Source organism: Carassius gibelio, chromosome B16 (assembly GCF_023724105.1).
Source record: "Carassius gibelio isolate Cgi1373 ecotype wild population from Czech Republic chromosome B16, carGib1.2-hapl.c, whole genome shotgun sequence".
Lineage (NCBI taxonomy): Eukaryota > Metazoa > Chordata > Actinopteri > Cypriniformes > Cyprinidae > Carassius > Carassius gibelio.
Genome location: NC_068411.1, coordinates 27,928,215 through 27,954,234, shown reverse-complemented (window position 1 = coordinate 27,954,234; position 26,020 = coordinate 27,928,215). Strand labels below are relative to the sequence as shown.

The 26,020-nt window shown below is 33.4% G+C and overlaps 1 protein-coding gene across 8 annotated transcripts; it reads left to right on the top strand.

Moving 5' to 3' along the window:
- The first annotated feature begins 622 nt into the window (after positions 1 to 622).
- On the top strand, positions 623 to 21,453 carry tmem176l.1 (transmembrane protein 176l.1). 8 transcript variants are annotated; one of them, XM_052578628.1, is made up of 12 exons: positions 11,348 to 11,415; positions 11,501 to 11,587; positions 11,875 to 12,076; positions 12,222 to 12,311; positions 12,506 to 12,592; positions 12,681 to 12,776; positions 13,164 to 13,205; positions 13,322 to 13,402; positions 13,556 to 13,612; positions 13,689 to 13,886; positions 13,985 to 14,104; positions 20,352 to 21,453. In XM_052578628.1, exons 3-12 carry the CDS (start codon positions 11,903 to 11,905, stop codon positions 20,421 to 20,423), a joined length of 1,017 nt encoding a protein of 338 aa, XP_052434588.1. In that variant the 5' UTR covers positions 11,348 to 11,415; positions 11,501 to 11,587; positions 11,875 to 11,902; the 3' UTR covers positions 20,424 to 21,453. The 8 variants fall into 8 exon arrangements, with proteins under 8 accessions (XP_052434591.1, XP_052434593.1, XP_052434592.1 ...); XM_052578630.1 differs by lacking the exon at positions 20,352 to 21,453 and adding an exon at positions 14,212 to 14,561 and having other exon boundaries at positions 11,275 to 11,587; positions 11,902 to 12,076; XM_052578629.1 differs by having other exon boundaries at positions 11,281 to 11,587; positions 11,902 to 12,076.
- Positions 21,454 to 26,020: the final 4,567 nt, after the last annotated feature.

Here is a 26,020-nt window from a genome sequence, read left to right as displayed (position 1 = left end):
GCAATACCTTGTGCGAACAGAGTAGTGAACTAAAAGCCTCTTATAACTAAAAGCAGGATGCATTCAATTCCAAAATACATGATGATAGCTTCTTAACACGTTCATTGCCAGATATCTTGCTTTGTAGTAGTGCATTTCAACCTTTTAAAAACATTACCTCCTGGTTTCATAGACAAGAAGTCTAAAATGCATGTCTGTGTTGTTTTTTAACTGAAAGAAAAATGCACTGACTGATCTTAAAATGTCAGTGCCATTATTTTTTATCAAGATGTTTTTATAATGTTTTTATCTTAAGCGTGTTTACAAAAGCTACTTAAATGTTCTAAAATGAACAAGCCTAATCCTGGTTTAACCTAAGAGCGTTCTCTGGAACTGGGCCTACATGAACTCGCTCTACAACCATAATACCAATATAGAAAAGATATATGGCACTGTTTGCATGTTTTCAGTAATCAATCATTTACAGACGCTTTAGATTCATCCTGACTGAAACCTTTTAAAATCTTTCTTTCATATGATTTTCAACATTTTGTAGCGAAGTTAAGTAACATTTGTAATTATAAACAACTTCAATCTTCATTTAGGCCTATCAAACTGTAAATTAATTCATGAACAACATTCCTTTTATACTTGTTTACAGTCTATGAGGAAGTCACTGCCGGGAAAAATCTAAACTCCGCCTCCTCCTCCTTCAAAAAAAAAAAAAAAAAAAGAAGCCCACAGAGAGTCTGCCATTTTCACTCTTCTGTATTGAACCTGAGACGTGCCACACGAGGTGAGTTTAATGTAACATGGTATTTCATAAGTTTAATAACAATAATTGCATATACTTTTCATAGACTAGAACTTTAAAGATAATGAACAAACTGTGGTTAAACAACCTGCACCACAACTTCCTTATATGAAACAGCCAAGGTGGATTTTTGCATTGTTCTTTTATGTAGGCACCTACATAAAGTCAGCAATGCTGTTTTGATAGTCAAATATACCGTGTAGAATATTACATTTGTGTACTATCCTAAAAAAACCTGTTTTAAGTCTTTAAGTGTTAAAGTTATTTTTTCCTCCTGATATTATGATAGAGGCCTACATGAAAACTGATTCTCCTGCAATAGTAATCATGTGCTGTTCTTATTTCATTCTGTTAACAAACAGGTTTGGCCATTGTTTCCTACTGTAAGTTTAAAGTCCATCACTTCCATCTGTAGCATGACTCTGACAGTGTCTCGGGGTGAAGGACTGACGGTCATCACTGTCACCTCAAACCCAAAGAGCAAATGGCCCGTACTGTGTCAGATTCTGGGTTCTCTCTGCTACAGTCCAGTGTGTTCTGTATCTCAGGGAATGAAAGGGAAGCTGAAAGATGTCCACACAGCTCTTGGAGTGAGTCAGACATTTACATGAATTACAAAATACTTTTCTGATATTTTCAGGTGATGTGATTTTCGCACACTTTGGATATTTTTTGGACAGAACTTAATAAACATTCTATGTAAGATGCTCACAACGCTTTTACGTTTCTTAATATTGCAATTTCCAGGAGCAGGAAATTTCTCAATTCTAAATTAACAAAGTTTAGACTCTTTACTTTATATCTGCGAGTTTATATCTTGCAATTAATTTTTTTTTTTTTTAATTCTGAACTATGCTATAAAATTCACAATTATTTTGTTTCTTGTTATGTTAAAAACCCAATGCAAGATATAACCCAGACATTTCTTGGAAGGAAAGTCAGAACTACCTCATAATTGTGAGGAAAAATTTCTTCTAAGAATTGTATTATTGATATTATTTGTAGCATTTTAGAAAAAAATAATTAAATTAGAACCTTGTAATTATAAGAGTTTATATCTTGCAATCCAAATTGTGAGATATGAATCTTGAGGAAAATGTCAGAATTTTAAGATAAAAAGTCCCAATTATTATTATTCCATGGCAAAAAACAAGTTTACATACTTTTGTGATGGAAAGAGTATGAAGTGAGAGGAAAAACTGTATTTCAGTGTATTTGTAAGCAAACACAAAGTAACTTGAGGGGAAAGTAACACTTTTGTGAGAAAACTCAAAGTTATTGAAATATATTTTTTCTTCCTATATAAATTTTTCGACCCAATCGGTATGTCCCCTTGGCTAAGGTGCTCTGTACAAAAACATTATGTGCAGTTTTTGGATTAGTTAAAAGTATTAGTTTTGGAAAATGTACATTTTAGTTGCAATTAGTTTTTTGGCTTGTGCAACTAAATGTAATTTATTAAAACAATATGAAGCATTTTTGAACTTTGTGCAAATACTTATTTATACCAATAAAAAAATGTCTGTTTGTCCACACTGACAGCAAAACATTTGATTGGTTGATTTTAAATGTCATTGTGCCTACTTGGTATATTTTGAACTATATTGTTCTCTTGTTCATCAGACTGTGCAGATGATAATTGGTGTCCTCAATATTGTGGCTGGTATTCTGCTTAAATGCCTCGGGTCATGGTTTGTCATGGAAAGAATAGGCCAGGGACCCTTTTGGCTTGGAAGTTTGGTAAGACTCAAGACTCATTTAGATATTTTTTATGTTTCTAAATAAGTTAACGTTGTTTTGTGCCTGTCAAAAAGATCATATGTTCAAAATCAAAAACACTTTTTTTTTTTTATAGTTCCTTGTAGTTGGAATTGTGTGCATTCTTACAGCGAAGTTTCCCTCTTCTTGTCTGGTAAGTGTCTTGATCTGAATCAAATGATTCATGAAATACGCAATCTGATTGGAGCACTTCAAAAACAATAAATCACATTAAATACAATTTCCGACATATTAAAAACATTTTATGACATGCCACCTATTATCTGGTACTTGGCTAAAAAGAAGGGGTGTCAACCTCCACCTATAGAGGTTTATACTCCCATAAAAACTTATCAAAAGCATTTGAATAATTATAAATTATTCAAATAAATTAATTATAATTGAATAATAATTAAAAAAAATATATATATATTCTTTGTGTTTCACAGCTGACAATTGGGATACTATTAAATGCAGTCGGTGCTGCATTGGCTATCACAGCTGTTGTGTTGTATTCAGTGGATCTTGCAAATGATCATTCATACGAAGACTGTGAAACCAGAAATTATTATTCTTCACGCTATGATGGAAATCCTTATAAAGAAACACCTTCCCCTGGAGATGATAGGAGAAAAGAGATGTGTCTGTACTACAAGAATCTCCAGGAGGTAATGATTATCTTTCTTTTCTTTAGATTATGTAAGACTTCAACAGCATATCAAATCTTCCAAACATGCTCACAGTTTTTACAAAAAGCAAAAAATTGTCCAGATTATGTGCTTTTTATCCAGGTTTTCTGAATAGGTATAGGGTAAAACATGAAAGGGAGCTGTTGTGTTTTATTGATTTACTGTAAATGTTTTTTCAAGGTTTAAAACATTTAAAGCCTTTTTAAAATGTTTACACTCTTTTTTTTTACTCACCCTTATTTGTATAGTTGTATTTTATATTTAATCTGTATATATCTGTATTTTTTATGCTCTACAGTTAGTGTTATCATGTGTATGCATTAACTCCTTAAGTGTCACTGGCCCACCGGTGGGCCCAAAGCCATTGCATATTTAAAACCGTAATATTCTATACTAAACCTAAACTAATCTTGACAAACTATATATCATTGGAGACCTTAGAGGTTGTATTTTTTATATTTGACCACTGTTTTATATTTAAAATTATGTAGTGACAGTAATTCATAAATTTGTGACAAGAAAATTTAGCAAAAAAAAAAAAGTAGTTGCTTTTTGTTACAAAAAGCTGATAAATACATATACAATCACGAAAGTATATATTTCTTATATTTTTTTGGCTGCCAATAATTCAGACAAAACATCTTTTCTAGTTTTTATAAAAAAAAATTGAGAATAAATTGAATATGTATATTTGTATATCTATGATTGATGTTGCAAGTATTCAGTAAAAAATTTAATGAATGTCAATTTCATGTATGATCATAATATGATGTGATAATATGATCATGATCATGTATGAAGTTTCTGTAACAACACTCTAGTAGCTATGTTTGATTAAAAAATCATTTACAACCTATCTAGAAAGTTTTATTGCTTTTTGAATAAAAAAAAATCAAATCAGTCGTCCATTACAATTCATACAAGGAGCATGACTAGTACCTAGTGGACATTGTTGGTATAGCAACTACAAATAACACAGAAACCTCATTTTTTGTGATATCAATGTCAAATTTGGAACACAACTTCTTTAGATTTTAGGCTTTTCATTTGACATGAAATTAAATTCAACACATACTTTTTTTTTAATTTTTTTATAAAATATAAATAAATATTAAATTATTATTTTTTATTACAACAAACTTAAACACCTATAACTTTTTTATTTTACATTTTATTCAACTTCTTTCACATGTACAAGAAACTTCCAAGTGTGTTTTTAAAAACGAGCCCAAAATTAGGTTCATATTCCAAACCGTTCCAGAATTACATTAATTTGAATCTGGACATGCCCTTTTCAGCTCTACCCCCAAAAAGGGGGGGTGACACTTAAGGGGTTAAGGTTCTAAGAGTAACTCATTTTCAATTCTCTGTATGTATTTGCTGTACATGTGGAAGAATTGACATTAAGGAGACTTGACTTGACTTTACCCACCCAGATTTTCTTCAGAGGACTAGATATCATGATGATAGTGCTAGCAGTCCTTCAGCTCTGTGTGACCATCAGTTTCTGTGTTGTGACTGGGAAAGCTTTGTGCAAGAAGGATGAAGATGTAAAGGTAGTGTATCATCAGCACTATTACAACAATCAATCAGTCAATCCACTGTGATCGTGAGAGAGTTTCAGAGAGCTGCTCTGTGTGTTCATGACTGTTTGTGGTTTTGCAGTCGGTGGAGGATCCAGAACTTCACAAGCCGCTCCTGGAAGACGTCACTGCTGCTGCTGTGTGACACAGATAAACTCACAAAATCATCAAACGTACTCTTTGTGCTTGTAATGCAGTGGCACTTTGTGTCTCAATATTATAGTGAAATGATTTAAAGCAGATCTCCTCCATATTCAACACTGTTAAATTGCATGTTGATTTGCACTTGTTTTTTTCTTTTTACAAAAGTGTCATGGTTTATCTTTCTCTCTCTTCATGCGGATTAGTGGGTGTTACTTTTTATTGCCTTTTTAAATTGCGTTGTGATCTTTGGGATTGCTTGTTTAAAAATAAATGACTGCAGCACTTTGGCATCATCCCTTTTCATTTACAGCTTCCCTACTAAGTCTTTGTTTGTACAACAACTAATATAGATATATCCATACATATATACATATTATCGGAACACTTTGCAGGAAGGTTTCTTGAAGTGTCTCGGAGACATTGCCACAGTCCTTCTGGATTGAGTCTGTCTCAGTTTTTTCTGTTTCTTCATGTCATTCCAGACAGACTGATGATGAAGTGATCAGGGTCCGTATTCATCAAGAGATTTCCTAAATAGCAATAAAAGTTCTTAGCTAAGAGTTTTTTTCTTAAAACCCATTCACAATGCTGCTGAGACAAATTTTTTTCTAAAGAACAGACAGAAGTCTTAAGCTAAGAGTAAGGGTGGGTTGACCTCGTTGCTATGGATGATGTCAGCATACTTACTAACTATCAACACAGTGATTGTCCGATAGTCTCTGTCAAAGATTCATTCATAGAAATATTGTAGAGTGCAATATTATGTTATATTATGCATATGCCATATTCAAATAAAGATTTACTATTTGTATTTGTAGACAAGGCATGTTTATTTATATAAATATTAGTGCTTAAATATTAGTGAATAATATATATATGAATCACAAAAAGATACATAAAACTAGCTGTATGCTGTATTGTTAAATATTTGTTAATATCAGTAGTGTTTATTATGTCTTAAGTTACAGCCGGACTATACTGTAGACTCATTTACTCATAAGGTAAGTCTGAGTTTATTGTGTTTCTTAAGATCTGTAAAATGTACATGTCATTAAACAGAACAATGTAAATGGTGTGACTTAAATATCAATGACTACTTTCTAGCAAGCACACATCTGCCTTCACTTCTTACAGAAATGTTGATGCAGTCAATGAGAAAACAGTCAGCAATGCTGTTTAATAATCAGGCATGTTCTAGAAATTGTTTGTGAAGAGGAACAAAACGTTAGGAATTTACATAAAAATCTTTTGGGATTTGTGCTTTTTGGATGCTTGAGCCTTATCCTGTCTTTATCTTATGAGGCTTTGACCATAATAAATATGAAAATATATGAAAAAGAAAGAGGAGCTGACACACATCCACAGCTCTTGGAGTGAATCAGATATTAATAAATAAAAAAATAAAAAATTCAGGCCTTCTGATTTGAGAATGATTTGTATAGATTTGATTTGAACATTAAAAAGGTATAATATTTAAGATGCTTAAATTTTTTTGTCACAACTAGGTTATGATGCTCAATGTATTAAATGTTTTTTAAAACACTTATGTGCTGAAAACATGACATGCAATTTATGCATTTAGATCCTCAAAAATGATTAGAAGTATAGCTGTAACTTGTAATTCCTGTTTGAAGTTGCAAATGTTAATACAAGAAAATGTAATTAATGTAAACAATACATTGAAACTTATCATGGTTGTGGCCATTTAGCTTGTTAATTGTATATGAGTAAAAAAGATTATTCATATTCATATTGCATGTAACATTTAATTTATATTCTATCATAAAAGTAAAAAAAAACAAAAAAAAAACGTTTGATTCCATTAATCTATTAAAATTCTTCGTAAATTATTATTTTTTCTTCAATATATGATTGGATTCTCCTGCAATGGTAATCATTTGCTGGTCTTCTTGTTTCTTGCAGTATAGAAGGTTTGGCTTTTGTTACCTACTGTCTCGCACATCTGTTCAGTGCTGTAGCATGACTCTGACAGTGTCTCGGGGTGAAGGACTTACGGTCATCACCGTCATCTCAAACCCAAAGAGCAAATGTCCCGTACTGTGTCAGATTCTGGGTTCTCTCTGCTACAGTCCAGTGTGTTCTGTATCTCAGGGAATGAAAGGGAAGCTGAAAGATGTCCACACAGCTCTTGGAGTGAGTTTGACATTTATATTAATTCCAAAATACATTTCTGATATTTTCAGGTCTTGTGATTTTCGCACACTTTGGATATTTTTTGGACAGAACTTAATAAACATTCTATGTAAGATGCTCACAACGCTTTTACGTTTCTTAATATTGCAATTTTCAGGAGCAGGATTAGGAGACCCCTGATTTAGATTACGTTAGTACAATGTTTTAAAAGCAATTTTAAAACACATATATTCACTTGCTAAACTGTTGTTTTTGACTGAGAAACTCTGTGTTTACTCACCAAACTTTTGTGTTCACCCAAGAAACTTTGCACCGTTTCCACCACAGGAAAAAAAATATTTTTTTAAACAAGGTACAAAAGTGACTTTTTATCTGAACATTTAGGTTTTTTTTCTCAATTCAAAATTTATATCACACAGTTGAGACATTTAATTTATAGTTTTTTTTTTACTTTTTAGTTTTTAGTTAAACGTTTTTCTTAGAAAAAAATTCAGATTTTTTTAATATAAAAGTCACAAGTACCTTTTTTATTTTTATTTTAAAAACCTAATGCAAGACATAACCCCCCCCCCCCCCCAATCTGAGAAGAAAAGTCAGAACTACCTCACAATTGTGAGGAAAAATGTATTGTAAGAAAGTCAGTTTATTCAGATTTTCTTTCTTCAGTATTGTGAGAAAAAAAAATCCAAATTGTTAGGTATAAACTCAGAATTGTGAGAAAAAAGTAAGTTTAAAAGTCCCAATTACATATATATATATATATATATATATATATATATATATATATATATATATATATATATATATATATATCATTTTTGTTTGTGTTTCACAGCTGATATTTGGGATGATTCTGAATTTAGTCAGTGCTGCACTGGCTTGCACAGCTTTTGTTCTGTATTCAATGGACCTTGCAAATGACCATGCATATGAAAACTGTGAAACCAGCATTAACTACTATTAACGTTATGATGGCTATGGTTATGTTTATGGTAATGGAACGCCTTCCCCTGAAGATAGTAGGATAAATGAGATGTGTCTGTACTACAAGAATCTCATCGAGGTAATGATTATCTTTCTTTTCTTTAGATGAGGTAAGACTAGCTACAGCATATGAATTCTTCTAAACATGCTCACAGTTCAAAGTACAAAAAAGCACCATAAAAAGCCATCAATATAAAAAAATTTTTCCCCCAGGTTTTCTGAATAGGTATCCACCTTTTTCTTGTCGTAAAAACGGGCACGACCATTTGTAAATTTTGTGGTCTGGCTTCTGGTCTCATCTGCATCCTCTCAATCCAGCGATTATAAGCTGAACAAAACAGTTCATTTTGCTGCTTGATATTGAAAGTTGGTGTGTCTTATCATATTATTTTAAGAATGTATTATCTTAATTATGTGCAGACTGGTTTGTACTGCAAACAGCTTACCGTTTACTGCACGTTGTTATTCTCCTCATTAGCGGCTAATGAACCGGAAGTCTCACCCATAGATTTACTTCAGCATTGAAGATAAAGGTGGATAGGGAAACCATGAAAGGGAGAAGTTGTGTTTTATTGATTTACTGTAAATGTCTTACAGGCTTTATGGATGATTTTCATTTTTAAAATGTTGACACTCTTCTCTTTACCCACCCAGATTTTCTTCAGAGGACTAGATGTCATGATGATAGCGCTGTCCGTCCTTCAGCTCTGTGTGACCATCAGTTTCTGTGTTGTGACTGGGAAAGCTTTGTGCAAAGAGGATGAAGATGTAAAGGTAGTGTATCATGAGCACTATTACAACAGTCAATCAGTCAGTCCACTGTGATCGTGAGAGAGTTTCAGAGAATATATATATATATATATATATATATATATATATATATATATATATATATATTTTTTTTTTTTTTTTTTTACAAAAATAGTGTTATAATTAGGGCAGATTGGGAGTAAACACACAAACCAGGTCCTACTGTTCTCATATATAACTGTGATGTTCTTCAAAACAACAAGCTTTAAAACACTTTTTTCTTACAGCTGAAAGTTAGATCATTCACTGTGAAATCAGTTTTCTCTCAGATACATCACCAGTGTAAGCTTCATGGTGAATATTTCTACATCACTCTTGTCAATGTAGACTTTGGCTTCAATAAAAAATGATCTTGACTTTCTCTTGTGGTTATTTTGGGGAAAAAAACATTTGGGGGCGTTTTTCCCCACTCTACCTTTAACCTTTCTCTTTCTATATAAAGGCTAGATTCAGATTAGTGGGTGTTACCTTTTATTGTCTTTTCAATTTTGCTGAGATCTTTGGAGTTGCTAGCTTATTAAATAAATAAATAGACAGAATGAATGACTGTAGCACTTTTTACAACTTCCCTATTGTTTCACATCTGACAACAACAACAATAAAAATAATAATAAAAGAATATTTCAAATTATGTCAGGTTTTTTAAAAGCCCTATAGCTATGAAAGTCAACCACATGTTGTTTTAAATCTCACTATCTTTGATTGTGTGTATATAAGAAATAGGATATCGATATTTCTTCAAAACATATTCGCTTGTCCTAAAACATTTAATTTAATAAACATCAGTTTGATTATCTAATAGCAGCTGATGATAACCCAGTTAAAGTTATAATAGGATTCCCATTTCTATGAAAAAAATAAAATAAAATTCAATGAGTAATTAAAATGGAAAACATGTGCAAAAGTGGTTGTGTGGGTTTATAGGCCTACTCTTAAAATAACTCCAGGTTTGGTTTTGTATAGGTTGGAGAGTTGATGCCTCGTGAAGCATAGTCTCAGCCTCAGATGTCACGCCCACGGACCATTGGCTCAACATCTGATGCATATGGGAAACAAAAGTCTTCACTTCAGGAGTGTCGAAGTCGTCATTGGATTGGTTGAATTCTACAGGATTTCAGCGAGACGTGTGTGTCGCATTCTTTAACATTCCACTTGCAAACAAAGATACCATGGCACCAAACCCCCTCACGAAAGAAGAAAGCCGTCGTGTTTACAACTGTGATGACGAGCACTTATCAGGATCAGCTAAACGCTGGATTTTCAAAAGTATGTCAAATATTTAAAGTTTCCAGCACAGAATATTTTAAAATATATGCGAGAATTAATTTTAAGATATTAATTTAAGATAAACACAATTTAAGATATTTTGGATGAAAACCGGGAGGCTTTGTAACTGTCCCATAGACTGCTAGTCACCTTAATTTATATAGCGCTTTATACAAGAAAGATTGCCAAAGCAACTGAACAACATTAATTAGAAAAACAGTGTGTCAATAATGCAAGATGACAGTTAAAGGCAATTCATTGAATTCAGTGATGTCATCATCTCAGTTCAGTTTAAATAGTTTCTATAAGTTACACTGTCAAAGTAAGTTACACTGTCAAAGTCCAGAAAAGTATGAAAGATGTCATCAGAATAGTCTATATGCCATCATTGGTTCAACAGTAACGTTATGAAGCGACAAGAATACTTTTTGTATTCAAAAAAAGCAAAAATAATTACATAACATTATTCTGACCATGTCTTGACAGAGTAACTTAATTGGGGGTCAATGGGACAGTCATAAGCCTCCCAGTTTTCATCCAAAATATCTTAAATTCTATTCCGAAGCAAACAAAGCTTTTGGAAAAAGGGATAAGTGATTAATGACAAATTTTTCATTTTGGGGTGGAGTAACCCTTTAATGCATAGCCCCTAGGGCCTAGGCTATTCTTAATTCAAATGTATATAAATGGAAGAAAGCAGATGGGAGGGGAAAAAAATATATAAATATACCCCTTTGCGTTCTCTCACGAAGCATTTGCCTTTCCGTGAAAAACTTCTTGTGGCAGAAATAATAAAAAGATTGAAGGAAAAACTATTTGGGAGTAAAAACATTTTTCGCGCGAATGCAAAGCTCGGGGAACCCGTTACTTCTGCAAAAGAACGCAAATGTTTTGCGGAGAACGCAGTTTTGCAGCACAACGCTGAAATACATTTTTATCTCTATCTCTCTTTTTTCTTCTCTATTACCATGTCCTCTTAGAGGAGTTATAAAACCCCAATCAAAAGTACAAAGAATTACCCAAAAAGTACAGTGTAACCTCCTCTCTTCAGAGTTCAACAAACCATCGGAAAACCAACCGCTGCAAACGTAAATGGAAAGTTGAGACGCACAGTACAGAAAGTGAAGCTGCCATCGTGTGATGTTTTTAAACTGCGGAGCTTCACTGAAAAATGTGCTGCGAAATCCACACATGATCATCTGTTTCATTGCCTACATGCTGTGGCTTCATATTGGTTAGCCGTTTCAACAGAGCAAAATACTGACGAGTTATGTAAATTTCAAGTGAAACAGGAAAATATGAAACCTTATCATTGACAGGAATCAGGCAAGGACAAAACAGCTTCACCTTCAACACATCAGGAAAGAGTCATCTTATAGACTTACAATATATACTAATACACTAAGGTGAGTATAAAGTGCTTTCGAAAATATAAGAAACATTTTGAAAGTAAAGAACAAAAACAAAAGTAATTTGCTTAACAAGCAGGTGAATTCACTTCCTAGAAACGTTGATGCAGTCGACGAGAAACTGACACTCAGCAATGTTGTTTCAATAATTAGGCATATTTTAGAACTTGGCCAAGGAAAACAAACTGTTATGAATTTACATAACTATCATAAGAAACGGATCATTTGGGTCATTGTGATTTTCTGATGCATGAGCCCTGCTTGTTTGTTTATCTTGAGGAAAGGTTGAAGTCCATTTCTCCCATCTGCAGCATGACTCTGACAGTGTCCCATAAAGAGGGAATGATGGTCATCACCATCACCTCCAACCCAAAGAGCAAATGGCCCGCGGTGTGTCAGATTCTGAGCTCTCTGTGCTATGGTCCTGTATGTTTCGCATCTGAGGATATGAAAGAGAAGTTGACAGACACCCAGAGAGTTATTGGGGTGAGTGAGAGACGTGTACTGATTAAAATCTTGATATCTTAAAAAAATATACATAAGATGCTTAGGTACTCTTAATTTTGCATATCAAGTTTAAAAGCTGGAGGTCTTTCAACTATTAATAAAATATTGTTCTCTTACTTCATAGATTGTACAGATAGTAGTTGCAGTCATGAATCTTGTGTTGGGTTGCTTTGGCATCATCTTCTTTATTACTACCACTTCAGTCAACAGTATGGTAAGACTGTTCATGTTTATGTTTCTAAATCATATCATGCAGTTAAATGAACATTTACAGTACCAAAAGACTGCAACAAAAACACATGCATATGTATGATTTCATTTAATTACCATGGGTGTGTTGATATAAAAATTCTCCTTTACTTTCCTTATGTGCAATTCAAAAAATCATCCACTGATCTTTTTATCCAGGTGCTGTCGGTTCTTCAGCTCTTTGTGGTTGTCATTTTCTGTATTTTGACCATAAAATCTTTGTGCAAGAATGGTGGGAGTGCAAAGGTACAGTGTTGTGCTTATAAAAGACAGAACATTATTTCTTGGTTTCACGAGACATGGTTTATGTTCATATTTGTCTGTGGTTTTGCAGTTGGTGGACAAAACAGCCTCAGTATCTAGAAGTGGAATAAGCCAATATTCACTTCCGTTTGGTTGCAGCTGTAGCATGACTCTTGCATCGTCTCAGGTGAGGGATCAACTGTTATCACCCAAAAACAGTTCACCCAAAAATTATAATTGGCTAAAAATATACTCACCATCAGGCCATCCAAGATGTAGATGATTATTTTCTTCATCAGAACAAATTTAGATAAATTAAGCATCACTTGCTCACCAATGCATCCTCTCCAGTGAATGGGTGCCATCAGAATGAGAGTCCAAACTGCTGATAAAAACATCACAATAATTCACACCTCTCTAGTCCATCAAACATCTTGTGATGCAAAAAGCTGTGTGTTTTTTTACTATACAAATTTATCAAGACATTTTTGGGTGAACTTTTCCTTTAAACCTAAAGAGCAAATTGTCCTTTTTTGTGTCAGATATGTGACTGTCCGATGTGTTTGTTTTTCAGGATATGAAAGATAAGCTGACAGACATTCACACAGCACTTGGGGTGAGTCAGATCTTTTAGATATTCTCAGCTTTAAGAAATGGTTTTTACTAGTATGTACTGTCATCTGAAACCTGCTACTAATATTGTACCAGTAATATTGTTCTCTGGTTTTATAGACTGTACAGATAATGGTTGGTGTCATGAATATCACAATGGGTTGTTTTGGCTTCATCTTTTCTTTTTGGATCGGTGGTGTGGTAAGAGTTGTTACTCATTCTCATCATGTTTCTAAATAAGTTCATGCAGTACAATGATTGAGTTCATTCAAAAAGTGAATCATTGATGACTTTCAATTTGAACAAGCATGTTTGGATGGACCAATCTATTTATTTGATTGATTTGCCTTTTAGTTCCTTGTTGTTGGTATTACATCTGTTCACGCAGTGAAGTTTCCTCGTCCTAAGCTGGTAGGTGTGAATCAAGAGTTTTTAGCATTCATTCATCCGTTAAGCAACATCAATTTACATTGTCTGTGTTGTGCAGCTGCTCATCGCAGTAATTCTGAATGTAGTCAGTGCTGCACTTGCTATCACAGCTGTTGTGCTGCATTCAATGGACCTAGCAATGGGAAGCAGTTCAAGCTGTTACGGAGAACATGGTTATTATTCATCTTATAACGACTGGTTTACCCATAAAATGAGTAACTTTGAGTCCTGTTTTTACTACAAGAATCTCAATCAGGTAACAATTTAATTTATTTGTCTTTTTCAGTGTTGTAAAACACATTTGTGTGTATTTTATTACTATTTAAGAGTACACTGAAGTTTTTCCACCTCTAGATGATCCTCGGAGGACTAGATGTCATGATGATAGTGCTAGCAGTCCTTCAGCTCTGTGTGACCATCAGTTTCTGTGTTGTGACTGGGAGAGATTTGTGCAAGAAGGATGAAGATGTAAAGGTAGTGTATCATGAGCACTATTACAACAATCAATCAGTCAATCCACGGTGATCGTGAGAGAGTTTCAGAGAGCTGCTCTGTGTTCATGATTGTTCGTGGTTTTGCAGTCGGTGGAGGATCCAGAACTTCACAAGCCGCTCCTGGAAGACGCCACTGCTGCTGCTGTGTGACACAGATAAAGATAAACACACACATTTACAAAGTTTTTATTTTTCCTTTCAATGGAATGACATTTCATCTCTCTTTTTAATAATGCAATGATGTCACTGTAGTAATATCCAAGTTACATCTTCATTCTTGCCTTTTAAAATGAATTGTTTCTGGAAAAGGGAACTTTTGGACTTCTTTTAGAAATAAATGTTTTATTTTAATCAAGAAAAGCTGTAATTAACTCATTTGCATGTAGTTTTATTATGTCACATGAAATGAAATTTGTAAATGTTAAAAGTTGAATCCACTTGCTGTGGGACTACATTAATCCTTTTTGTTGTATCGACTAAAATCAGGCAGTTTTTGTTAGTAGAGGGAAAGACTTGTTAGACTATTTAATGCTTTCATGTTTGTTGGACTTTTTGTGGTTCCCATTGTGAGCATAGTGTTTGTGGTTATAGGCCGTGGGAGCTAACAAAAGTGCAAAGCTGCAAACTATGATATATGTTGCTTTCAATGAGTAAAAACTGTGATGCAAAATCCCCACTAATTCATTAAGTAGGCTACAAAAATTGCATTTCACAATTCTGTTATTAATGCACTCAACAATGTTAACACATCTATCATTGTTATATTCTATTTTATTTTTTATATTTAATGCTCTTCAGCAATTAAATTAGAAACGTACAGTTCACATAGTTTAATTTCAAATAAAAATTTTAATCTGTGTAGAATTACTCAAAGGTTCACCAAAAGATAAGACAAAACACTAAACTTTTTCATTAAAAGTGAAAGGACCCTGACATACAGTATAGCAAACTCCCAAATAAAGAAAGTTTAAATGTTTTGATAAAATGTGCAAGGAAAAAGAAATAAAAGTGTGTTAGAATTACATTAATGCAAACAGGAAATTAACTGACGCAGGTGGAAATAGAATTGTTAGTATATATATATATATATATATATATATATGTAAGTGTGTGTGTGAAAGCCGGTGTGTGTCAGCACCCCATGGACTATAAGAAGGGGTGCTTACTTTAATGTAAGTGAAGAGCTCACAAGCATCTCAACGAGGAGGGAAAACAGCGCTGATACACCTGAAACCTGACATTGTACAAGAGACACACAGACGCAGGATACGGTAAGCTTTATCTGTAATTAAACTGCCCATGGAATTTACAGAAGTGAACTGTTCATAAACAGGGTTATAATCGTTAACTGAATCTATTAAAAAAATAAAATAAAACTATAATTAGAAATTTTGCTTTGTCATTAAATAAAAATACATTTAACTTAGAGTAATATTTAAAACGAGCAAGAACTAATACAGTAGATATGACAAAAGCACATCCAATTATTAAAAAATTAAACAAAATTACAACTGAAAATAAAAAAATAAATGCTAAAAACTATAAAAATAAAAACAGAATAATATTTTGATCAACACATGATAAAAGCAATTGATAACATTAGAGATAGCGGACAAAAGCACTGGCAATTTGTTAAAAAATTAGAAATTGCTTATATGATGTGCACAAGCAGTGGTATGGAAGTTGAAGCCACTTTATTCTGATAAATGTACCAAAGCTTGAGAAAAACCTGTAAAACATTAAACCAACAACATGGTGATGCTACCATAAGAGCAACTTAACTCTGATTATATATATATTATTATTATTATTATTTGTAATTATTTTTGTTCTTTTGATTTTAACTGTCAAAAATCTAACTAACTATAAATTAATAACATTTGACCATTGTTTCCTCCATGCAATTCTTGTATAAATACATGTTGCCTCTGTACTGTATTTACAGCTCTTTGTAAATGCAGTTTTGTACTAATGAATTGTATTATTTTGTGCAAACCTCAGGCACGGAAGAAGATGGGAGTTCCTGGAAAAATTATTTGTGTCTTAAAGCTGTTGTGAGTATAAAATACTGAATTATTGTATTTTTATATGCTATACTGAGGTAATTGGGGTTTGGTTCATTAAGAAAGAAAACTACAACTAATAGAATGTTATTTATATATATTTATATTAAATACTGGTCAAGATAAAATATTATTTAGCATCTGAATGACACCACATATAAACAGAATATAGCTGATTGTGTTGTTTTAAACTATACAAGTGGCTAAACATCTCGATAATTAATTTAAGAAAACCAATCCTAAGCCTTGTTTTGGGGTGATAGCCATGGACTTTCCAGGCTTGGATTTGATTAAAAATGTTACTGAATTAAATTAGCAGATGTTTCTGACTGTAATTATTAAATTAATATGCTGCACTTCAACTTATTTTATATTCAAAATATATAAAAGCTAAATTTTTATTTGTGCCCTTTCCTTTAAATAAATTACTTTACTGGCATCACTTGCTTTTTTTTAAACACTATCTACATCTTTAGACACACTGTGTAGAATATACTTTTTATTTTTATTATTTAGATATTATTATACTTAATATTATAGGCTTACTGTTATACTTATATTAATATTTTCTTTATTTTAGTGTTTTTATACTACTAATAAGGTTTAATTTATTTTTATTTTAGTTATAGTTTAATTTGATGGGTTTTTTTCTGTTAAAGCTATTTACTTTTATCCCGTTTTTAAAGGATATGAAAATCAATAAGCTAGCCTACTTTTGTCTTTAGTCTAAATTAAGATAAGGGCCAAAATTAAATAAAATAAAATAAAATAATAAAAAATATAAGTATAAAATATATATATATATATATAAAAAAATTAAGGGCTATAAATTATGTCTGAAACGTTTGCATGATTTCACCACCAGGTGGCATGTATCACCATAGATATGTATACAGTATGTATATGTATATGTGCATCACATACAAGTCAGCTGCTGTCAAAAGTTTAAAAGTTGAAAAGAACCAGCGGATAAATGCTTAATAAATTAAAATGCTTAATAAATGAATGTGCCAATGATGCAAAAAAAATAAAATAAATAATAATAATAATAATAATAATAATTAAAAAAATAAAACCTTACTGTTATAAAACCTTGTGTGCTATTTTTTGTTATTATTATTAGTTTCAGGTATAAGGTTGTTGTTGCAGAAAATACCACTTCTGTATAAGCAAGAATAATTTCAGTTTAACAATGTCAAGAAAATAGCTCCGCCTTATGACCGGAAAAACGAGGCTTCTAAATGTTTTATTTATTTATTTATTATAAACGGTTCATGTTAAAGAACTGGTTCACCAAACCGATTCAGTGATTCATTTGAGTCATCGCGCAATGCGTCACACAATGTCCGGGACATCCAGCATAGTGTAGCTTGTATTTACAGTGCTAAAATTAAAGTTTACCTCTTGGCTGAAAATATTTTTGTTTGTATTAAAGGTAGGATGTTGGAATTATTTGTTATTAGGCAGACTGTATGAAGAAGGCTGTTTACGGTTCAGCGAGTCACTTTTGTGAGAACCGCTCGAAATGATTCAGTCGGTTCCATAAACGATTCTTTGAAAATATCCGAATCAAAAGAACGAACTGTTCATTGGGCCTGAAGCAGCTTATCAGAACCGATAGTTCTTTTCTCTGCTGCTAAAGTTTTGACATTTTCCTAAAATCCTGACTGCACTCTGGACTGTTACTCACAAGGTAAGTCTAAGTAGTTTCTTAAGATCTTTCTAACATATGTAATACTGCAAAAAAAAAAAAAAAAAAAAAAACACATTCAGCGTCACAGGATTTAGATGTTTAAGTTAGTTTTCTTCCGTTTATTTTACTTCCGCCATCCATACCTTGTCAATTATCAAAATTGTTCTATAATGTCTGAGAACGATTTCTGTTAAGATTAACTTTAGTCCAAACTGTCACATTGTACCCAAATTCCTCTCTGCTCCATCAGATTGTAACTTGTCACGTGTTTTAAATGTTGCACCTGAATATAGTCTCAGCGTCAGTAAGTAACATTGTGGCGCTTCATCCTTAAAAGCTTACTACATGCCCGCTATGTCATTATTTTATTTGTTAATTGATCTGTATCTTATTGTACTTCGCAATAGCAGTGTCAAGGCTTTTTTGGTGAAGCAGCTTTTTAGTTTCTTCTCTAAAGCTTGATTTGATATCTTGATGTATTTATACCAGTTGTGATGATGCACTAGAATGGTAATTGACTCGTCTTCACACAGGACGTCTGGCCTTCATCACCTGTTGAAAGGCTAAAGTCTGCAGCATGTCTCTGACAGTGTCTAAAGGTGAGGGTTTGACGGTCATCACCATCCCCTCGGACCCCAAGAGCAAATGGCCTGCACTGTGTCAGGTTTTGAGTTTTCTCTGCTGCAGTCCGGTGTGTTCTGTGTCTCAGAATATGAAAAAGAAGCTGACGAGCATCCACACTGCTCTTGGGGTGAATTAAACAACTATTCAAGACTTTCATTACAAGACTTTTGTTATTTAAAGTTGCTTTTTCATTTGTGAGGTGTATGAACAAAAATCCTGTTTTTTGTTTTTTTTATGCGGTAGACTATGCAGATAATAGTTGGAGTCATCAGCATTGTGTTTGGGATTTTGCTTAAAAGCTCTTGGATATGGAATAACATTACAGAATCTGGGATTATCTTCTGGTTCGGTGGAGTGGTAAGAACTTGTCTTATTTTGCTTATTTTGATTTTTCCGAACCATTACATGTGTGATGAGTGAGTCTATATATCAAATTTATCTGTAACAAATTTGAGAGGATGAGAAGGAGAAATCTACTGTAAAATGCATGTGCACATTTTCATGTTTGTATTCATATTGGTTCATTTAATTACTCAAAAATAAATGCCTTTACATGGGAATTCACACATCTTAATAATTTTCAAATAAAAAAAAGAGCGTAAAATGCACACACACACATATTAGTAGTGGACATTTCTTCATCAGATATTAATGATATTTGAGAGCAATAATTCCTTTAAAATAATGTTTTATTATTTTTTTTTATAAGATGTTTTTCTTTATTTACACTACCTGAGCAAGTCGCTATTACATTTTTTGGGTCAGGAAGTGTTTATGACTTTTTATTTATGTATTTCAATTTAATTTGATTTGCTTGTGTTTATGTTATCAGTTGTGATGGATCCGATGCATTTTGATGCTTTTGTTTAGCATAATATGAAGCTCTAATGGGTCAAGAAACCTAATTTACACTCTTTATTTCAATGACTATGTTTGGACACTTATTTTTTTAGGTCCTTGTAATTGGAATTGTGACTGTTCTTGCAGCTAGGTTCCCCAGTCCTGTCCTGGTAAGTCATCTATCAAAGCCATGATAAACTTCTCAGTGTTTTTGGGAGTTATTCTGAGCATCACCAGTTTATATTGTTGTGTTTTACAGCTGGTCATCACAGTGATTCTGAACATAGTCAGTGCTGCGCTGGCTATCACAGCTGTTGTGCTGTATTCAATAGACCAGGGAACTGCAAATGGTCTATATTGTGACACCAGTTATTACTCGTCTTACTCGGATATAACACCTTCCCCTGAACAGACGAGGATAAACCAGATCTGTGTGCAGTACAAGTATCTCAATATGGTATGTTTATTTTGTTTTGTTTAATTTATTAGATTGTGTAGGAAAAGCTATTTTATTGTGTGGTTTCACATGCTATGTGTAATTCAAAGGTACTGCATGAATCTAATCTTTAGTAGAAGTTCTTAAAGTAAAAATGTCTTATGTTATAAAAATAAGTAACTATCGGATTATATAAGCCACAATTCAATCAGAGCAGGATCACTCTGGATCACAAACGGCAAGGGTACTTGAATTATATTATTTCAGATTGAATTAGAGCCGATGTTTGCACTGTATTTCATCTAGACCTTTCCTCAAATCACACTGTGATTTTTACCCACCTCTAGATGATCCTCCGAGGACTAGATGTCATGATGATAGCGCTGTCCGTCCTTCAGCTCTGTGTGAACATCAGTTTCTGTGTTGTGACTGGGAAAGCTTTGTGCAAGAAGGATGAAGATGTAAAGGTAGTGTATCATGAGCACTATTACAACAATCAATCAGTCAAATCCACTGTGATCGTGAGAGAGTTTCAGAGAGCTGCTCTGTGTTCATGATTGTGGTTTTGCAGTCGGTGGAGGATCCAGAACTTCACAAGCCGCTCCTGGAAGACGCCACTGCTGGTGGAGAAGCAAAAATATAAAGCAACAAATATATACAGTACATGCAACACTGCTCAATATAGTAGCAAGATGATTTCCAATATTCTTTTATGTATATAACACCCTCAGACTATCCCAGATGTAGATGAGTTGGTATATTTACGGGAACAGATTTTTTAGCATTGTAAAAATGCATCATTACATCATTTACTCACCAATAGATCCTCTGAGGTGAATGGGTGCCGTCAGAATGAGAATCCAAACAGCTGATAAAAACAATGCAATAATCCCCAAGTAATCCACACCACTCCAGTCCATCGATTAATGTCTTGAGAAGTAAAAATCTGCATGTTTGTGATAAACTAAACCAACAATAAGACGTTTTAACTTTAAACCATTGCTTCTGGCCAGAATACAAGTCAATTTCCATCTAATCTGCTCCCGTGAAGAAACAAACTCATCTACAAATTTTCATTTTTGAGTGAACTATTCCCTGCAGAAAAGTGCATCCTAAGAACACTGTTCTACAATTCAAACCTTAGATTTATATACATAGAGTTTGAATGTAGTGAAAATATTCCTGTTATTACTCATTTTCAAGGATATTGAAAGTCTTTTGCTTACATAAAGATATAAAACATTTCAAAACAACACTGACTTCACTAGTATTATCTTTTTGCACTATTTCACCACCAGGTGGTGTTAAGATGCTTTATGCAAACCATCTGCCTTAAAAGATACTTAACTTTGCCAAAGCTACCATACAGAATTTTGTGTCATCCAAAGTAGGAAGAAGTTCCACAGTTACCACTCAGAATTAAATATCGAAATTGAAAAGCTATTTCACGACATACAAGATCTAATTATCTACATATGTGATCATTCTTTCCATTTCTGTCTAGTTTTCTGTGGAGTTGCCATGTGTATATGTAAGCATTCTTTGAAGGCTGGGTTTACATTTAACTACATTTCCTGTCACTTCTGACACTGACAAGATTGTTATAAAATATATTGTATAATCACAGCACCTTATAGCATTATAAAATAAACTGGCATTTATTTTGCTATGTTTTTTGTCGTACTGTCCTTCTTATTACAATACTTATTAAAGATGAAACAAACAAAAAAATGCTTATCTGAGTTACCCGTGCTTCCTCTCGCACTCATTAGGTACTATTACTGTTACGTTTTAGATTTTTATTCCACAGTTGTGTCTGCGGTTGAGCTTCAGTGGGATTACAGTGATGCTGAAACACTTGCAGGAAGTATTTTCTGCAAGTGTTTTCATATGGATATACAAAGGCATTATCCTTGCTGTGACTTAGTTTCCATGTTCAGTTCAGTTCATTCACATCTGTCTGGTACTTTGACATCTATGTGATGTAAAGATTTACACTGTATGTGCTCTGTGATCTTATTTATACAGTCCAGATGGAGTTTAAGTTGTTAAAGGTTTGCATCAAGAAACAAATGTTTTTCTTTGCTTTTTCATGGGCCATTTTCTTTTCACTTATTCAGAGTCTATCGTCTTTGCTAGAAGCGTCACCCTTTGGAAACAGCCATTCTTAACACAGAATGACATAATTACAGTTAAAAGGGCACAGAATTAGCATTTACTAAGTTTCAAAGGTAAGAACATGTTCAGAAAAATAAGCAAATATAAATGTACAAAGTTTACATACTGCATTTTTCAAAACAGCACATTGGTGCTCGTGAAAAATAGGACCCTTGAGGAAAAAAGTCTGGGTTGATATAAACAAAAGCATTGATTGCAACCAATGGAGCTACTATCAACTTAGGTTGATGATGCTTTTGGGAAACGCATCCCTGGATGCTTTAGTCCGCAGCATGCTGTGTTTCTATATTTTCATGGCATGACAAACCTATAAAATGTTCTGTTTGAAACAAAATGAGGGTGTGTGTGTAAATAATGCCGGGATTTTCATTTTGATTGAGCTATCCCTTCAAGAGTGTGTTTAATGGATTGACTGCCTACTGATAGTAAACTTGATATTCCACACTAAATTTAACAAAACTAATGACATTGATTAGTCAGTATTGATTTTGTTTTTCAAATCTAATGCTAAGTCTGTTTGCTTTTTGTTATGCATATGCTATATAACATCTTGAGTTCAGCCATTTGCAGATCTTCTGACTAAGATCCATGGGTTCCTCTCAAGAAAAACCAAGTTCACTCTGTTATGGAGACATTTATCCTTTTTGTTTTCAACTTGTCAGACCATGAAGAACCTCAGGATACTGAGGATTTTCCACATCAGCATCCAATCCTGTTGGGTGAGCTTGGGAGTTATTGGAGCCACTCACCTAATTAACATTTATTGGATCTTTTTCAGGCTGAAATTGGCCCAAAATGAAATTATTTCAATGGAGAGTGCATTAAGGAAGAACCAAGGTAACATTGAGTGAATAAATGGCTTCACAATGTATTTTTGCATCTCAGGCGAAACCGTCCTGACACACGTGATGTTTTTCTGCGTTCCTGAGGTCACCTGATGGGGCCGGACTCAATGCGAGCCACTGTGGCCAAATCATATTCATGGAAAAGTCATTTTGGCCTGATTAAAATAATCTCTTGAGCTATTTACAAGGAGATGAAGTTCATGCTCCTCCCGAGGTTGAGCAGAGTGCACTTTTTTGTGATTAGTTGGGAACATTTCTAGAGGTATTTTTACTAATAGGAAAATTTTCATTTTAAAATTGACAAGTTACATATTGCCTCATCTGAGTCAAATAAATCTTAAATGTAACTTTTTATACTGCTGCCGTTCTGTCGCTAGAGGTCATATTGAGGCCCTGTGGCCTCGCCAATGGAGTTGCATTAAAGCCTGGAAACAAGCAAGTCACGCTTATGCATCATGATGCAAGACTGCCCAGAAATAAAACCAGTGAACCCAAAGTCCCTTGGATCCCACATACCCTTTAGACGAGAAAAGAAAGGAAGTTAAAGGCAAAAGATCTTAAATGTCACATTTTTCTCAATGTGTAACTGCACACTCATTCATTTCTTAAATGAACATAAAGATCTCTGTTCTAAAACCATCTACGTTACATATACAGCATTTTAGGGCTAAGCCAGATTACTCTGCTTCAAACGGTCCCTTATTTTAGAATGCACCGCTGTGAACTCAGTCCTATCTAATACAAATATTTTCTAAGAACTTAAGTTTTTCCCAATGTTACCAGAAATAATATTTTGGAATTTCATAAATGTTATAATTTTGCAAATATTATGAAAGCTTTACTTTTGAATGTTGTCTGAATCATCCTAAACTAGTAACCTTTAGAAAACATTAGCCCTAAGTTAAATTTTCATTTCATTCCAAAATACATTCCATGTCACAATGTATAAATACAATTTTTGTGCAAACATTATTAAATACCACATAACTTTGAATGAACATGTTATTAACATTACTGTTCATAACTTTGAGAAAATTTTGTCAAAATGTTAGCCTGTAAACGTACATTGCTGCTATATGGGGTGAAATCCAAACAGGGTGAGAGAATTGTAATGTTGATTTGAAGTATTTAAATTCCATTCTGTACTAAAAAGGACAGATAGTCCAGTCCTATAAAACTGCCCAATATTTGTGTATTTTTAGGCCATACTGGAGTTTATTTAATGATAGCTTAGCAAAATGCTAATGTTAAACTCCATGAAATCGATTGTGAGTCAAGTACAGACTCAAGAGTGCGAGGGAGTTGTTTCAGATTTGTCAGTCAAGAGGTTTAATGACTTGTTTCTGGCAAGCAATTGTTAAGTGGCAAATCATGGTTTGTTGGTGTGTTTTAGTTGCACTTTTCCAAGTGTACATTGGTTCGCTGCAAAGGAAATGGATCGAATTTATTGATTTTGAAAGTGTCTTCATAGCTTTTGTCTTGTTATATGTGGTTTTGCTGGGCTGTGATGTAAGCCTAGGCTTTTGGCTGTAGGCCTACTGACACAAGGCACAGCTGCTGCAGTATTTAAGTTACCCAGATGCAATGATGAGGAGCTGCTGGCTGTGGAAAGTTCAAAACACCACAGATATCTTCCTCAGTGACCGGTGGAGCAGTTGTGCAAGACTGAAGCGTCCTGTGAATGAGACTTTAATGTGCACAATAGCTAACATCAAAGATGAAGGTTACCATAATTATCGCCTTGATTAAAGTTCTCCTTCTGTTTTTAAAGTAATTTAAGGTGTAATTTGTTAAATTAAATTATAGCTTATGTTTTGTCATAATTTGCTTTGCAGTCATCATTCTACAATTCATAATGTACTTTTCCCATATACACAATTACAGAAGTGGATAAAAACCTCTCATCAAAATCCTAAAACCAAAACAATACCCGTTCTTGTCTTAGGACAACTTTGATTCACTTTTTTTATCCACTTCAAATGTTGACTAATGTATTTATAACACACACACACACACACACACACAATGAAATAAAGAAAAAGAAAAAAGGGCCAATAGCACATATTAAACTTTTTTTTTTTTAAGTAGAAAGACTGAATTATATTTTCATGTAAAACCTACTTCAATAATCCTGATTTAATTTAATAAATAAATAAGTGTACTTGTAATTTTACAGACATTTCCATCATGCAAAATTCAAAATAAAGGTAAAAAACCTTTAAAAATTCAATTCCTCCTTATACAGTATATTTTGTCTAGTTCTTATGATTTTATTTCCATTGATTCATATGAATATGTAGTGTTCAACTTCAGTCATAATATTGTTGTCTTTGGTTTTAAATGTAAAGCATTGGGATTTTAGTTTTCTATTCTAAGTTTGTGTTTGACCACTGTTGCAGGGTGGGACAAATCCTGAGATAATAATAGATCCGTTTATGGCTCCTGCGCATAATTACAGGGTTTAATGGGTGTTTCACAGTAAATCTATTTCTACAGCCAGTGAAACAGGGAGTTGAAAGGAGGACGTACAAAATCACAACTGCAGCAACGACTAGTTTGTCTAAAAATGCATTTGGTAGAATTCCACAGTGGAATTTTTTTGTTAATATAAATTGTATCCTATAAAACAACCGATGCAATAATTGGATTGTTACTTTATGAAGGAAATATCACTGCTTACGAGGCAGCAAAAGAATAGTGCTGACATTTTCAGTAAGCTTGCATTTCAGCCTTGGCTCTGTGTAAATGAAATGCTATATCGTTTCATATAATTAGTCAGCTGCATACGAGAATCAATACAGTCAGTGTACAGTGTAAGGATGGCTATAAACAGTATGCATGGAAGACAATACCAGTCACTATACAGTATGCACATCTATGCAAGTATCACAACTCTATTGGTCACATTTTTAATGCTAAACATTCTATGCAAGACTTTAAGGCTTATATTATCTACAAAACATGTTGCTGATGTTTATTAGAACAAACCCTTAGCAGAATGTTTGATTAATTTCAGTACCACAGTATCAAAGACGTGCAGAGGAGATCACGTGTGAATGAAAATGGTTTCACTGAGAGCTCTTGTTATCAGATTTCAGAATTACAGAATCTTTGACGTGTCCAAATCCAATAATGTGGTGGTAGGGGATTCTGTATCTCTACCATGAGAACTTGAACAGTGATGAAGTTAAACACACAGGCACATAAACATATATAT

Bases quoted from the DNA above. Each gene is read 5' to 3' on its own strand.
- tmem176l.1 (XM_052578629.1), top strand. From the start codon at position 11,903: ATGACTCTGACAGTGTCCCATAAAGAGGGAATGATGGTCATCACCATC. The intron at 12,312-12,505 runs GTAAGACTGTTC...CTTTTTATCCAG, and splicing joins CCACTTCAGTCAACAGTATG to GTGCTGTCGGTTCTTCAGCT. The intron at 13,887-13,984 runs GTAACAATTTAA...TTCCACCTCTAG, and splicing joins ACTACAAGAATCTCAATCAG to ATGATCCTCGGAGGACTAGA.